This window comes from Tetrapisispora phaffii, chromosome 5 (assembly GCF_000236905.1).
Source record: "Tetrapisispora phaffii CBS 4417 chromosome 5, complete genome".
NCBI lineage: Eukaryota > Fungi > Ascomycota > Saccharomycetes > Saccharomycetales > Saccharomycetaceae > Tetrapisispora > Tetrapisispora phaffii.
This window is the reverse complement of record NC_016524.1, coordinates 439,473-455,358: the sequence shown is the minus strand read 5'-3', so window position 1 is coordinate 455,358 and position 15,886 is coordinate 439,473. Positions and strand designations below refer to the sequence as shown.

The following is a 15,886-nucleotide window of genomic DNA, read 5'->3' as shown; positions in this document are numbered from 1 at the left end:
ATTATCATCAAGACATCGACAAATACGAACTGATCGGGAAAGGTTAAATAACTACTGAAATTAAAGAAGATATATGCAATGACTATTGATTTGAATCAAATAGAAAAATTTATCTCTGAGTTAGTGTTGGATAAAGTTGGTCCAATAATTAAAAAGAAATCAGGTTCTCAACAAAATTATGATTTGAAAACTGGTTCGAGAAGAGTTGATATTGTAACAGAAATAGATAAAGAAGTTGAACAATTAATATGGAAAACGTTAAAGGATGAATATCCTACATTCCAATTTGTTGGTGAAGAGGGTTATGTTGAAGGTGTTACCGAGATTACAAATGATCCAACGTTCATTGTAGATCCAATAGATGGAACTACAAATTTTGTGCATGATTTCCCATTCAGTTGTACATCTATTGGTCTAACTATAAGTAAGGTTCCTGTTGTGGGTGTTATATACAATCCTCATCTTGATCTATTAGTAACAGCCTCAAAGGGTAACGGTGTGAAAGTTAACGGGGAACAATTTGATTATACCCAAAAGTATCAAACTATGGGACCATTAGTGTTGAATAAATCAATCGTGGCATTACAGCCAGGTTCTGCAAGAGAAGGTGAAAATTTCACATGTAAGATGAAAACATATCAAAATTTGTTAGCATATGAAAAAGGGTTTGTTCACGGTTTTAGAAACCTAGGGTCTTCTGCTATGACTTTAGCATATATCACATTAGGGCATTTAGACAGTTACTGGGATGGTGGCTGTTACTCATGGGACGTTTGCGCTGGTTGGTGTATTTTAACTGAAAGTGGCGGTCGTATTGTTGGAGCTAATAAAGGAGAATGGGATATTCCTGTTGATAATAGAACTTATTTGGCGGTGAGAGGTACTGCTAATAATGATAAAGAGACTCAAGAAAAATACATAAATGACTTTTGGAACTGTGTTGAAGGGAAACTTAAGTATTAAGTTATGACATTATCGCATTGAATATAATAAAATATATAATTATAGATAGTATTTAAATAAATAATTTAAGCTTACCACAGATATAACTGTTTGTTATTAGTTGTAAGTGTATAGGCATCCATCGTGACCAAACAAGCCAAAGATACCAACCATTGGCATCCAGCCTTCACCTCCACCAACTTTTTCAGATAACTGAATAGCATTATCTAAACGAGTTCTTTCATATGGTTTACCAATAGTGAAACCACGAATACATAACATGCCTTGTCTTGAAGATATATCTAAATGTTCATTTTCGTCAGTGGCTACAAATTTAGCCTCCAAAGAAGTGCATAAAGCCCCATGGAATGAAACTGCAGATTCAACAGAATTGGATATAACTCTATAATCATAATAATTTGTTGCAGCAAGAGGACCCATTATCATATATGGGAAATAAAGCTCTGCAACAACTCTTGAACCAAATAATGCTCTAATCTTGTTCAATTGAATAGTAGTTAATGTTGATCTGATTCCTTTTTTCATTCGAGGAATAGAACTCTTCATAGATGAAATAGTGTTTGATTTTGCTTGAATTTCACCCAAAAATATGCATCTCAACTTATTTAATGAATTTGAGGAATTTTCGGTGCTGGTTTGTGCTATCTTAGAGAAAATACCTTCACTCAGTAAAGTTGTTGACCAAGATAACGTTATTTTCTTAAATAGACTAGAATTTGAAGTGTCCTCCATTTTTTCTGCAATTGGAGTCAAGTCTTCAGAGCCTGTGAATAGTAAAGTTGGTTGAGAGACACTCAAGGCATAATTGTTGACGAAAGAAACGGAACCACCAACTAGTAGGACTGCAAACACTTTATTCCACAATTGAATAGAGAGAGAGGATCTGGTAAAAGAGCCAGCTACTGCTAGTTCATCATCTGAGGTTAGTTCTTTCCCAATTGGAAAAATTTTAAAGAATGCAGCAATACTACTAACCAAATTCATTTGTGCAAAACATGTTGTTTCATTACTTGGAGATGTGATATATGCAAACGATTTAAAATCATCAGCCTTATCATCAGAGGAACTATATTCAAAAGTATTATCATCAAATTTACAATCCTCAACCAATTCATCCCAGCATACAACTTTAATCTCAGAATTCAAATCATGAGGTTTATTGGCGAGAGTATCGCATACTATAAGCAATTTATACCATGAAAGACTTCCATTTAATAATTTGAATGATTTCCAACTGTCAATCACTAGCACATCTAGATCATCTACTTTTTGACGTGGAACAGATGATAAGAAGTGAGGGATAACATCACCTTGACGAATTGTAGCCATCATTGTAGCCAAAGAGATAATAAAACCATATAAGGAGGATATGTTCACAGTGATACCTACCTGCTTATATTCATTTCCTGAGAAATGTTTCTTTGAAATTAATTTTGCTAAGGAATTAATTTCCTGTAAATTATATTTTTTGTTTGAATCATTTGAGAATCTAATGAAATTTTTATCAGAATTAGTTAAAATTGCGTTCCAAACATCACCAAAATTACCATTTCTAAACTTATAACCTAATGCAATATTCAAACCTGTAGTTAATGGAAAATTGCTTGGAATCAAAAAATTTCTATAGTGAGCAGTTTCATTATCTTTACGAACAGCAGAAATACTAGCTTGCTCTAATAACGAGACATCACTTAAATCTCTTGTCAATGGAAATATAACATTAGCTATTATCCAATTCGATGAAAAATAGACAACGATGATTGTCGCTACAAGTTTCAATGTTAAATACAAGTCCAAAGCCATTTTACTGTGTGTTCCTAAATGATAAAAATCAGCTACGAATTCTTAATCACTTGTGCTGCTTTGACCAAATGATAGTAAAACACATACACCCTCTGTCTCTTTGATTAATGAAAGCTGTCTAATTATTTAAAGATCTTATATCCTTCTATCCATCTATATATATATATGTAAAATTAAAGGATGATAAAGAATTGGACTATGATTTAACCATTTCTGAGAGTTAGTTCATCTTTCAAATGGCAATATTGAGACCTAAACGACGTTGCGCCTACGGAGATTTCAAAGTGGTCTTGGCTCATTCTTCTTATGGAGGATTAGCAATGGGGTCCTGTCTTCCAACACCACTTTCAAAAGAAATACACTAAATGAAGTCGCATAGCTTCTTGCCATATGAAGGGAATCTACTTCTTACGAGTTGTTTTGCTATAGATTCCAATATCTTATAGTTTGCAATAAAGGCATTTAACGGTTATACACGTAAAACTTGTGTTGACGGTAATAGACGATTTAACGCGTATCACCAAACAGATACCATGAGCAATTACATTAATTAAAACATAGAATGTTCATGTATGGGGCTATATCAATTTCATCAGTTTAGGTTAGTTAAGTTAATTGATTGACCTGTGAATGAGGTTAATTTGTTTTTAGTTTTAAATTTTGGTTTAATTTTTGAATACATCTTTATAGAAATAAATAAAATAAGAGTGACTTTAACGGTTAAGTGAATCGATAAATTGTAAGTGGGAAATGACAGTTGGCACTACGAAAATCATACTGTTCACTCCGAAGGCATTTGAAGAGAAGAAAATTGATTTAGCAGGGTTCAACCTGCCCCATCCATCTAATATTAAGACAAAACCATGTTTACAGCTAGTTAAGGCAGTAACTTCTGGGGATTCACCGATCGATACAGTTTATAGCCTGAAGTCACATACTTTTAGTAAAGGTTCGAAGATTAATAACAGTACAGACTTAGCTAATGATATTTATCACTATACTGACGATGGAGTTCCTTTGAAGTCATTTATACTGACCAACGAGAAGGCTAGATCAGATGCGTGGATTCTAGAGTCTGGGGACGTCAAATACTTGCAAAAATTTGACCTCACATACTGTTTGATTGGATTCTATTTTAAAGAAAGTATTTCTAAATCTGAGGCAGAATATTCAAAAAGTGTTAAACAACAATTAACTGTTCCTAATAGCAAGTTAGAAACTGCTCTGAATGATCAGAAAAAATACTTGAGCTTGAGGGATTATAAAGAGTTATTGTGTGAAGCACATGATGAGAATTGGTGCCATGTTGATGAGAATATTCTTCAAAAGGCTTTAAGTAACATATCAGAAGAGATCAATGAAGCCGGAGATTTATATTATCAAATCAAGAATGATAAAATTATGGACTTTATATCTGAGAAAATTGGGAAAATTGCAAAACATTTCCCAAAAAGTTTACCATTACCAAACAACCTTCCCGAAAATATACTTGAATGTTGTAAAATATTAATGTCATTGAATTTACTAATTTCATTGATTCCAAAAGAATGTTATACAAAGTTATTACAGTACGAAGGTAATAGTCTAATACCTTCAACGGTAAATATTCACAAATCTCATAAAGAATACATCGAGTATATGAACACAAATAAAGATGCTATGAAGGAAAAAGAATTACTTCTTAAAGCAGCAATGAACGTAGGTTTGACTGGCGATCAACCTGTTAGAAAACAGATCAATAAAATCACAAAGAAGACGGTAGTATCAAAACCAAAAGTTGCTCAAGGTAAAGGTGCAATTGATGGCTTTTTCAAAAGAACAAAAAAATAATCAAATCTTAAAGGATACAAGATAAGTATATTATATAAAGTAATTTAATTTCATTTTAATATGATACACAGCATGTATATATCTACTTATGTCATCTTTGGCCTTATTCATAAAGTCATATTTTACGTGAAAACCTTTGTTTTTACCATAGTTAAAGCTCATCGGAAATGAAATGTTAAGCTGTGAAAAAATATTTCACAGCTTATATATAATATAAGTATGCCATAATGATGGATATAAATAATATTATTTGGTTGCGAGCGAAAGGTTGTTCTCATTATAGATCTGTGATAAATAGTGATTAGAGTTGTTATTGTTGTCTGCATTGATAGAAAGTGAGGGTTTCAAAAAGTTTAATTTGTAAAAAATAAATCATTACACAACAATGGCTAAAGAGATAATTACACCAGTGGCTGAATCTAAGTTCATCCTAGATGCATTAAAGGAAAACCAGAGATTGGATGGTCGTTCTTTTGATAAGTTTCGTGATGTTGATATTTCATTTGGTAAAGAATATGGTGATGCGACTGTCACTCTAGGTAAGACAAAAGTGCAGTGTAGAGTAAGTTGCTCAATAACACAACCATATGAGGACAGACCATTTGAAGGTTTGTTTATTATATCCACAGAGATGTCACCAATGGCAGGTCCACAATTTGAAAACGGTAGTAATACAGGCGATGATGAAGTTTTATGTTCAAGAATAATAGAGAAGGCTATCAGAAGATCTGGTGCCTTGGATGTCGAAGGCTTATGCATAGTGGCAGGCAGTAAATGTTGGGCTATTAGAGCAGATGTCCACGTCTTGGATTGCGATGGTGGTATCATTGATGCTTCGTGTCTTGCCGTCATTTGTGCATTATTACATTTTAGAAAACCAGATGTCTCTATACTGGGTGAACAAGTCACTGTGCATCCAATCAATGAAAGAGAACCTGTTGCATTAGGCATTCTTCATATTCCAATATGTGTTACCTTTTCATTCTTCAATCCACAAGACGTTGAAGAAAATATTAAAGGTGCCGGGAATAATGAAATAGCAATCATAGACGCTACTTTGAAAGAAGAATCATTGAGAGACGGTGTCTTGACTGTAACGTTGAATAAAAACAGAGAAGTTGTACAGGTTTCAAAGGCAGGTGGTCTGCCAATGGATGCCTTGTCGTTAATGGATTGCTGTCATAAGGCATATGACATCACAGAAAGAATCACAGATCAAATATTAGCATTGATCAAAGAAGACTCACAGAAAAGAAATAAATTTGCACAAATACTAAGTTCCGAAAATGCCCGTTAAATACATGTAGTTAATTGTATATATCAACACTATAGGAAATACACTGGTATAATTGTTACAAAGTACATAGCTCCAGCAATGTGAAATTCATTCTGACACTTAACATTTCCACCACTCTACATGGCATCCTTTCATCATCTACCATTTCCAAAACTTATTCAGGTTGCTCAATTAAATAATAAATATATATAAACATACAATTGACCCAAGAGTCAGACATCGCTCGAACAGGTAAGAAGTTAAACAACGTATCAAATTGATCAACTATTTTCAACGTAATAATAATAATGTATATAATATTTTAGTTCCTTGTCATTATTTAGAAGTATTTCCAGCAATGTATATAAATACTTGTCGAATTAACAGAACACTTTCAGATATAGCTGCCATCTGTACTTTAGGTAGCTACTATTTTTGGTTCGGGTTTCAGTCCCTCTCTGTAAGCAAAGCAGTTCAGAAAGAAAAAAATGTGGGACACACTGAATCTGCGACCCAGATCTTGAATGTTGCAATTAGACAATATAATATGTTGTTTTTAATTAACTCAGGACATTATAAAAGAACCTGTATACTTAGTTTAGGCACTTTGAATATTTTTGATTTCTTTCCATTTTAGAGGGTCCCAATTGAATAGAAAGTTACTGATAAAAAATCAAGGTTATCTGTAACATTGATAAATTAATATAAATCGAATACAAACTAAGAATGCCTTCCATTTCCGTCGATTATTGTTTATTTGATTTAGATGGTACTATTGTAAGTACTACCATTGCTGCTGAACGTACTTGGAGAAGTTACTGTTCTAAACATGGTGTTGATCCAGAAGAATTATTTAGGGTTTCTCATGGTAGTAGAACCAATGAAATGTTGAGTAGATTCTTCCCAAATATTGATAACACCGATAATAAAGCGGTCAAGGAACTAGAATTAGACTTGGCTACTAACCATTTGGACACTGTGACTTTGATTAAAGGTGCTGAAGACTTGTTGTTGTCGTTAGACAAGGATACCGAAACGGGTAAACCTTTAAAAAGTCGTAAATGGGCAATTATTACTTCTGGTTCTCCATATTTAGCCTTTTCATGGTTTGATTCTATTTTGAAGCACGTTGGGAAACCTGATGTTTTTGTCACTGGTTTCGATGTTAAAGTCGGTAAGCCTGATCCAGAGGGTTATAAGAAAGCTGCAGTTGAATTGAGTGAAATATGGGAGAAACCAGCTGAAGATATTTCTAAATTACAAACTGTTGTATTTGAAGATGCCCCAGTTGGAATTATGGCTGGTAAAGCCATGGGAGCTAAGACAATTGGTATCACTTCCTCATATGATAAATCTGTCCTGTTCGAGGCAGGTGCAGATTACGTAGTCTCGGATTTAAGACAAGTGAGAGTGACCCAAAATTCTAATGATGGTAAAATTATTTTAGAGATCACAAATCCTTTGAGCAGGGATTAATAATGAGTTATTACGCAGCTGAACAGTTTTTAAGGGCCTCTAAAGAAAACCATTTCTTTTGGTAATGCTCTGTTCTCTTTTAATCTTAGATAAAATACAGTCGCTGTGTCATACGATAAATTTCAATCTATAGTTACGAAATTATATAATCTATGTGATATTATTATTTTAATGCACAATCTATAAAAGACCGGAGATATAAAGGCTGTTTCTTCGAGTATATAAAAGTCTGACGTCCTTCGCACCAAGAATATCAGGTTATTTTTGTAGAGATATAAAATAATCTCTATTGAGACACTTACCAAATATCTTCTTGATATCTGCCAGAAGTCTTTAACATTTTAACAATTTCGGCAGCATCTTCGGTGGAAATACCCTTGTTGGAACTAATGATGTTAGTAATGACACTATTAACATCCTTAGCCATTCTACCAGCATCACCACAAACGTAAATGAAAGCACCATCGTTGATCAAAGTAGATATATCAGCAGCACGTTCAGAAAGCATATCTTGGACGTAGACTTTCTTTTGACCTGGGATTCTGGAGTGGCAAGTGATCATTTCGAAAGAAGTATCTAATTTCTTGGCATATTCTGGCCATTCTTCTTGATATAAGTAATCGTCAGTATTTCTAGAACCGTAGAACAGCATGTGCTTTCCGAATTTGACATTTTCTTGAGTGTCAACCATATGAACACGATCTCTAATGAAACCACGGAACGGAGCAACACCGGTACCTGGACCGATCATAATAACTGGAGTGGATGGATTAGTTGGTAATCTAAAAGTAGAACGTCTAACATGCATTGGTAATTTGAAGCCACTGAATAAATCACGCGGACCGCTTAAGTCATAAGTAACTGGTAAGTTAGAAGAAGCAATATCGACCTTGTTTTGAGCTAATTGAATATTTCTAATCAAGTTAGTAGCCACACCAATAGTATTACCAATCTCAGCATGCTCATTTGGAGAGTTTTCAACAACCGAGGTGATATGAATAGTTTGCTTTTCAGATAAGGAAGAAGAAGAAATGGAGTAATAACGTGGTAATAACGGTGAAACGTTTTCAAGCAAGAATTCCCATGGAACAGATGTCCAGATATATTCACCATTAGATAAGTATAGTAGAGCGTCAGCAAGGTTAAACTTCTTTGAAGTGATTTCCTTAGCAAATAAGTCTTTGTCTTGCGATAAAACAGTTAATTTTTTTTTAATTTCTTCATTTGGAGCAAATTCAACTAATTGAGCAAATAATTGTCTAGCAATTGGACCAGTAATTTCTAAGTAATGTCTAACAGCAGAATCAATGGTTGTTGGGACAGGGAATGGGACTTTGACGGTAGCATCTTTTGGAGTTAAGTTGAAAATATTCTTGCCATTGAGACCAAAGACTTTTAAGAATTGGTCTACCTTTTCGTTAGCATTAGATGGCCAAATACCCAAATGATCACCGGTGGTATATTTCATGTTAGAGCCAGAGATATCAATTTCAGAGTGAATACAGTTACGGTCGTCCGATTTGAACAATTCAACACTTTTAACAAATGGAGCAACGTATGGGTGAGAAGCATCGAATGGACCTAATTGGATACCGGCATCGTTGAAGGATAATTTAGAAGCAGGTAGGTATTGGAAGGATGGTTCACCGAGGGAGACGTCATCGGTGATGGATTCCAAAGGTTCGTATTTGAACGAGGATTCGAAAGATTCATCATGTTCATCTAGTTGTAATTTTTCCTTTAACTCTTCGAAAATACGTTCTTTCCAGGCCATGTAATCTTCATCAGTAGTACCAGCGGCATCATCACCACAGCCCAAGTCACCAACAATGGTGGCACCCGCATTGGTCATGTGCTCGACAGCCTTCTTACCTGCACCATTGAAGAATTCGTAAGTAGAGTTACCCAAACCAAAAGTAGAGATCGATATGTTTGCCAAACCGTTAGAGTCGGCAGCTTCAGATAAGAAATCTTCGAACTTGACGGCACCATCCGGGAAATCACCTTCACCATAAGTCGAAATGAATAAAGAAACCATGCATTTTGAAGGGATATCGTTCAACGTCTCAAAATCATAATTTTCAACATCAACACACATAACGTTCAACTGATATTTTGAAGTCAGTTCCTTTGCGAACTTCTTAGCATAATCTTCAGCCGTACCAGTTTGAGAAGCAAACAAAACCAAGTAATTTTTATTATTCTGTGATAAAACTTGAGCTATATCTCTACTTCCTGAGGAATCTGCAGAAATATCACTATCATCACCACCGATTATATCAGCGATGATAGCTTTGATAGTTTCTCTCTTTGTATACAATAGAACACAAACGACTAAAACACCTAAAACAATGATATCAGTCTTGTTCATCTTTAAAATCGGTATATATATGTGGCACTGCAAAAACTGTGGTATACACTTGAGTGAGTTCTGAAAGTAGAATCAAGTGAAATACAACAGAAAAAAGGTCAAAATAAACCAATAATTTAGTAGTAACGTCTTATATATATATGTAAGTGTATATATGAAACTAGATGTCAAGAAAACAAGTGACAGGATCTATCTCTCCCTGCACATAGAGAGTTAATACAATATCATGCATGTATATAGACAATAAAATTTGCTACCTCGATAAAAGACTACTCTTATTTCTCTAGTTAATTATAAAAATAAAGAAGGTAAACTTTTTCCATTGCTAAGTTGAAGTTTTACGATAAAAAAGTAAAACCTAAATCTACTCATCTAACAAGAAAAGAATAGACCTTCAAGAGCAATGTACATGAGCATGCTTTTCTTTTTTTGTTCTTCACTTCCACTTCCAGCTTCCTATCAGTAACGGTGATGGACTAGCTGAACAGTAAAATAGAGTAATCCAAAGGTGCGAATGAGACAAAAGTCGACATAGAGACCCACAAAGTACTTGACGATAATGATATTGTAACAGATTATATGGTCTTTAAGAGTTCTTTGCTTGCATCAAGTAAGTATATATAGCATATTCAATGAGGTGCAGACGAGACGGATTGTTTATTCTGTTAAAGTTTTTCACCTTCTCTCGAGGGATTTAAACGATGATCTGGTCTTTGTGTTATTTTTTTCATGATTTTTATCATTTGAACACCAGTGCATGAAGAAACGGCCGTGGAGACGGCTGTATTTTGTTGCTCGTTTACGGAAATACAAAAAACGAAATGGTTAGAAAGAAGATTGGTGGCAGCTGTTTTCGTAACAGTTCGAAGAAGAAAGAACACAGTTTCGTTTCGTTTCAGTACGTTGTCAATTGTATGAAACGATTGAGATAAAGGTGTCGATGATTGAGTGTTGAGTGAGTGAGTAGGTGCATGGCTCTCGCAATTGTATATGTTCTTTACCGTTTAAAAGTCAAGACTACTACTACTCCGATGTGCTTCAAAGTTGGATGCAAACTACTAATAAGACGCGGTCTCTTGTTCTTGGGTGAATTAACTTCGTAAGTTAAAAAAAAAAGAAATTGAAACGTCGACTGTCTTGATATCATACTGGTGAATGAAGACAGTACATACACGTTGCAAGCGACTGCGTTTTGACGTATGGTGACTTTAACGAACACTAATAACGGCCTGGGATGTAACTGTTTAAACTAACTGGTGCATACTAGAGGAGACAGTTACAAAGAGTGACAGGTACTGGGTACGACAAGTTAATGTACTGGTGTGCGGGTAAATATATAATTGAATAATCATTAACCATGGTCATATATGACATTTATAAACACTATTATACATATTTGTGTTCTCTTATCATGGACATTTATTGTAGTCACAAGGGGAAAGAGGCTTGGAATGACGATGCATGTTGATTAACTTTTTTTTTCGCTAATGTCTTTTCGAAGTTCGTTCTATCTATGAATATGTATCGCCTATGTTCTTTATTATATCTTTTTTCAAGTTCGGGAGTTGTTCATTAGGAATGTTTAAAATCGTTTGGACCATTGAAACTAATGATTTTATTGGGAACTCAGCTTTCGTTCTTCTTCCCAACCTATAAGTCACTATATCACCTTCCATGCTTGAGTTTTCTTCGATTTTAGCTACATATTCTCTCTTTACAAAAACCTTCAATAGTTCGCTGAACTTCATTTCTAATATTGGTATATTAGCGGTGTCATCAATTGGTATTCCAAATTGCTGCAAGTATCCCGTCAGTTCATTATGCAAAATGTTGTTTTTTGAAAATGCAATCATACTGATCACAATTGCCAGTATACCATTCATCGCCAACAATTTATCCGTGCCAATGGAGTTGTCTAGCGTTTGAGATGCTGGCTGGTCATTATCATTCCCTATGTATTCCCCATCGACTATTGTCTTTCGGTATTGTAAACTCTTTTGGAGTGATATGAAGCTTTCAAAGCTATGTACGTATTTCAAATTGTTAATCAATATAAAACTATTGGATCGATGTGCAAATTTATCAGAAACTACATTCTTGTTTTCAATTTCATCAGCATCTGAGCCTTCCTTCGCATTGCTCTCTGTATTAGTCTCACCATTCGAATTCTCTGTATGTTGATGGCTGCTCGAACTTTGGTAGCCAATTAACTTATAACCATAGACGTCGAGCAATATTGCGTTTATTCGTTCAAATATAAGTTCAAATTTTACATTAGGAGCATTTTCTTTGATTTTCAGATCACGTATCTTATCTTGTAATCTGGATCTTGTAATTACCGTGTTGGTATTTGTTGCTACTGATAGGATGTATCTTATCATTGCGTGTGCAATATGGACTATTTTAATATCGGTAGCAGTGGGATCACTATTTGGAGTCCCCTCCATGTATTCAGCTTCTTGATCTGACATGGTTAACGAACTTTAGAGCTTGTGCAAGTTAGACACCAACTTATAACCCCCAAGAATACTATAGGCAACGCGGAAGGATTTCCAAAGCAACATCACCTAAATATGTCAATGTCAAACTCCTTTGCATTAAAACTTTTGGCAGAAAGCAGATAGCAGATGGTTTGATCTTGTGTGCCTATGTATGTTTATATTGCTTGTCATCGAAAACGTTGGCGAATTTACTTTGAGGAAAATAATTTCCGGTCACATGCTAACTAATAATTGATAGCGCCGTGTTCAGAATTTTCAACCCCAGTTTGTCCGAAACTGTGTTTCCAATTTTGCAGTAATCTTAATAAAGGGTTTATATATAAAGAAAGACTCTCCAGATTAGTTGCTTTTTTGAGATGACGATTTATAATATACATTTTAGAGTCACATTACAAATTACAATTCAAATATTTTCAGATATATTGAGATTTAAATTGTAGAGAAGTAAAAGAACGTAGAAGGTATGACAAAAGAAAAAATACCAATTTGGTTAGATTGCGATCCAGGTCATGATGATGCTATAGCAATATTATTAAGTTGTTTCCATCCAGCATTTAAACTTGTTGGTATAAGTGCATGTTATGGTAATGCATCACCAAACAACACTCATTATAATGCTCGTTCAATATTAACTGCTATTGGAAAAGCAAATGATATTCCTGTTTTGAATGGAGCTCAACAACCTTGGAAAAGATTACCTATATATGCACCCGATATTCATGGTGAATCAGGATTAGATGGGACTACTTTATTACCAGTACCAATAGGGGACATTAATAACGATTCTTACATAGATTACATCGAGGAAAAAATTGAGGAAAATGAGGGAGAATTATTTATCTCAACAGGTTCATTGACATCTATTGCTACTGTATTGAAAGAAAAGCCTCACTTGAAAAAAAAGTTGAAATATCTTGCAATAATGGGTGGTGGTCTTTCGGTTGGTAATATTAATGAAAATAAATCAGCAGAGTTTAATATATGGGTTGATCCAGATTCAGCAAACTTTTTATTTACAGATGAAGTTATAAAAAATAAATGTATAGTAACCCCCTTAGACCTAACTCACAAGGCTATAGCCACTCAAGAGGTAATGGAAAATATTCTGGGTACATCGGGTTCCAACTTAAGAAGACTATTTTACGAATTATTTTTGTATTTTGGTAACTCATATAAAAATGCACAAGGTTTTGAGACAGGACCACCAATACATGATCCATTAGCTTTGATACCATTGCTCGTACTTTATGGATGGGAACCTGATATGGTAATACAATACGTCTACAAGAGGGTTGATCTCAAGGTAATAGTGGATGAAAACGATGCAGATATAGGTAAATTGGTTATTTTGAAGGAATATGACGCCAATGACTCTCACGGTACAGTAGTTGGCATAGATCTTAATTACAAATATTTTTGGACCCAAGTTTATTTGGGTATTGCAGAAGCAGAAAAATTATCTACAATAGAATTGATTGCGAAGGATGTAGTTAGAAAAGAATTAATGCAAGAAGAATTAAGTAATGACGACATAGTGTGAAACATTACGTTGAATGATATATGCCATTAAATATTAAGTTTATGATACAATAACATATTTTCAGTAAAAGTATATAAGCATATAAAATAAAAGGATATACTGGGATAATATTTGAGAGCTACCTTCTGATTAGTCCTTATCCAAACATTTGAACTTTAACTTTAAGTCTGCAGGACATAGAGGTCCACCTGGTGTCATTTTTTGAGAACAATCATTATTAATGACCCATTCAAAACGTTTTAATGACTCTGCCAGAGTTATAATAAGCTCTTGGTTTGCAAATTTTTCACCTAGGCATGCCCTCTTTCCACCATGGAATGTGGGAAGTTTACAGAGGTTTTTTGCATGTTTCCAATTAGTTTTGATCTCTAATATATCACATCCCCACCTGTATGGATCAAATTCCTCACATCTTAAACCCCAAACATTTTTATCGTGTGTAGTTCCAAAATTATGATAACCAACATAGGTGTTTTTTGGTATTACAATGTTTGGCCCCAATTGAGATGTTTCGGTAGTACATCTATTAATAATAATATTTAATGGAGGTAGAATTCGCAATGTTTCATAAATAAATGCATTCAATAACGGTAAGTTGTATAATTCATTAATCTCACTTACTTTCGAAACTTCTTCACGAATGCGTTTCTGCCAAGTGTCAGCATATTTTCCAAAATAATAAAATATTGAGGTCAATGCTAACTGAGGATTCTCATGACCGGCAACTAAAAGAATCGTTAGGTTATCAGCTAATTGCTTAAAATTTAACTGCTCATTGTTGTAAGCTCTGATCAAATCACTAGCGGCAAATGTAGTTTGCTCAAATTTATAATTATTGATTAATTCTTGCTCCACTGTTGCAACTAATTCCTCACGGAATTTGTTAACTTCTTGAAATCCAGTCTTTCTTTGGGGTAGATTCAAAAGATCTAAGAATGGAAACGTTAGAAATAGAGGATTAAATATTTTTTTTTTATTTTTCAGCAAATTATCATGTATGGTAGAGTGTTCTTTTGATAAAGTTCCAAAATCAAATCCCAATACAATTTGTGAAATATTAGCTAAAGTAAGTTTTTGAATCAAAGGCCCAACCGTTACAGTTCCTTCTGTTGAGTTAATTGACTTTTTAATTAGACTACAAAATAATATTGCATTACTTACCATAGGAGTCCCATCATAATGCTGTAACCCATTTGTAATACTGGATCTGTATAACTTCCAATTATCTCCGTGTGCACTAATAACATTATCACCTGTATACGCTGCAATTAAACTATATGGTATTTTCCTCTGGTTTCCACTTTTGGCAAAAGTGTCTTCGTTTTTAAACATTTGTTTAAGGTATTCTGGTTTCGAGACCAGAATATTCCATCTTGATCCAAAGAAAAACTTTACAGCACCATATTTTTCCATTGATTCTCTTATATACATATTGTATACATCGACTTGATCAATTCGGAACAAAGTAGGTAAAAATTGAACATAGAAAGGGATGGTTGGTATATTTCTTGGAAAGTCCAAAGGTGGCATGTATATTTTGAACAAAAATAAAAATATTAAAGAGGCAATCAAAACTGTTGCCGTTCCAGTGATATGATCTATCATAGTGAAGTTTGTCTATATATATATATGTATGTGTGTGTGTGTATATATGTGTGCGCACGTACGTGTGTTGGACCGTTATTCGTTTTCGAGTGATAAATCTAATTATACTATTCACCAATTAAGTGGCAGTTAAAAACTAAGTATCTTCTCTAATAAAATTTACGGTTTAATATATATAGTAATAACTAAAAATGTATGTTTATATTATTTGAGTTTAATATGGCCTCTCGACTAGAGAGTAGCAGTATTATGATTAATGATGTTTAATTCAAATATCCAGTTCCGTGACTTCACCTCAACTCTGCCATAACAGCATCAGTCCTAACATTAAATGTATAATAGGAACTCCTTATTTACTCCTTTGTATTTACTCCTTATCGTGTGCGCTAGTCTTTTCTTCAATTAACTATCAAGATAATATGCCATATGATAAATATAATTCAATCCGTAAACATTCTCCGGAAAAACTTCAAATTGAGGAATGTTTATAAAGGCACGGTACTCCTGAAAAAAAGAAACAA

The 15,886-nt window shown here is 34.1% G+C and overlaps 9 protein-coding genes across 9 annotated transcripts; 5 read left to right on the top strand and 4 right to left on the bottom strand.

Moving 5' to 3' along the window:
* Positions 1-78: 78 nt before the first annotated feature.
* On the top strand, positions 79-963 carry INM1 (inositol monophosphate 1-phosphatase INM1; the record flags this gene model as incomplete). Its single annotated transcript, XM_003685697.1, has 1 exon — positions 79-963. The coding sequence occupies one exon, from the start codon at positions 79-81 to the stop codon at positions 961-963; it is 885 nt and encodes a 294-aa protein (XP_003685745.1).
* A 96-nt stretch (positions 964-1,059) lies between these two features.
* DDE1 (Dde1p) lies at positions 1,060-2,766 on the bottom strand (the record flags this gene model as incomplete). The annotated part of the gene is made up of 1 exon (XM_003685696.1): positions 1,060-2,766. The coding sequence occupies one exon, from the start codon at positions 2,764-2,766 to the stop codon at positions 1,060-1,062; it is 1,707 nt and encodes a 568-aa protein (XP_003685744.1).
* A 750-nt stretch (positions 2,767-3,516) lies between these two features.
* Positions 3,517-4,596, top strand: RNH202 (Rnh202p; the record flags this gene model as incomplete). The annotated part of the gene is made up of 1 exon (XM_003685695.1): positions 3,517-4,596. The coding sequence occupies one exon, from the start codon at positions 3,517-3,519 to the stop codon at positions 4,594-4,596; it is 1,080 nt and encodes a 359-aa protein (XP_003685743.1).
* Positions 4,597-4,981: 385 nt separating this feature from the next.
* Positions 4,982-5,893, top strand: RRP45 (exosome non-catalytic core subunit RRP45; the record flags this gene model as incomplete). The annotated part of the gene is made up of 1 exon (XM_003685694.1): positions 4,982-5,893. One exon carries the CDS (start codon positions 4,982-4,984, stop codon positions 5,891-5,893), a length of 912 nt encoding a protein of 303 aa, XP_003685742.1.
* A 705-nt stretch (positions 5,894-6,598) lies between these two features.
* DOG2 (2-deoxyglucose-6-phosphatase) lies at positions 6,599-7,348 on the top strand (the record flags this gene model as incomplete). Its single annotated transcript, XM_003685693.1, has 1 exon — positions 6,599-7,348. One exon carries the CDS (start codon positions 6,599-6,601, stop codon positions 7,346-7,348), a length of 750 nt encoding a protein of 249 aa, XP_003685741.1.
* Positions 7,349-7,646: 298 nt separating this feature from the next.
* NCP1 (NADPH--hemoprotein reductase) lies at positions 7,647-9,719 on the bottom strand (the record flags this gene model as incomplete). The annotated part of the gene is made up of 1 exon (XM_003685692.1): positions 7,647-9,719. The coding sequence occupies one exon, from the start codon at positions 9,717-9,719 to the stop codon at positions 7,647-7,649; it is 2,073 nt and encodes a 690-aa protein (XP_003685740.1).
* Positions 9,720-11,230: 1,511 nt separating this feature from the next.
* Positions 11,231-12,190, bottom strand: NSE3 (Smc5-Smc6 complex subunit NSE3; the record flags this gene model as incomplete). Its single annotated transcript, XM_003685691.1, has 1 exon — positions 11,231-12,190. One exon carries the CDS (start codon positions 12,188-12,190, stop codon positions 11,231-11,233), a length of 960 nt encoding a protein of 319 aa, XP_003685739.1.
* Positions 12,191-12,683: 493 nt separating this feature from the next.
* URH1 (trifunctional uridine nucleosidase/nicotinamide riboside hydrolase/nicotinic acid riboside hydrolase) lies at positions 12,684-13,760 on the top strand (the record flags this gene model as incomplete). Its single annotated transcript, XM_003685690.1, has 1 exon — positions 12,684-13,760. The coding sequence occupies one exon, from the start codon at positions 12,684-12,686 to the stop codon at positions 13,758-13,760; it is 1,077 nt and encodes a 358-aa protein (XP_003685738.1).
* A 129-nt stretch (positions 13,761-13,889) lies between these two features.
* Positions 13,890-15,365, bottom strand: DIT2 (putative cytochrome P450; the record flags this gene model as incomplete). The annotated part of the gene is made up of 1 exon (XM_003685689.1): positions 13,890-15,365. One exon carries the CDS (start codon positions 15,363-15,365, stop codon positions 13,890-13,892), a length of 1,476 nt encoding a protein of 491 aa, XP_003685737.1.
* Positions 15,366-15,886: the final 521 nt, after the last annotated feature.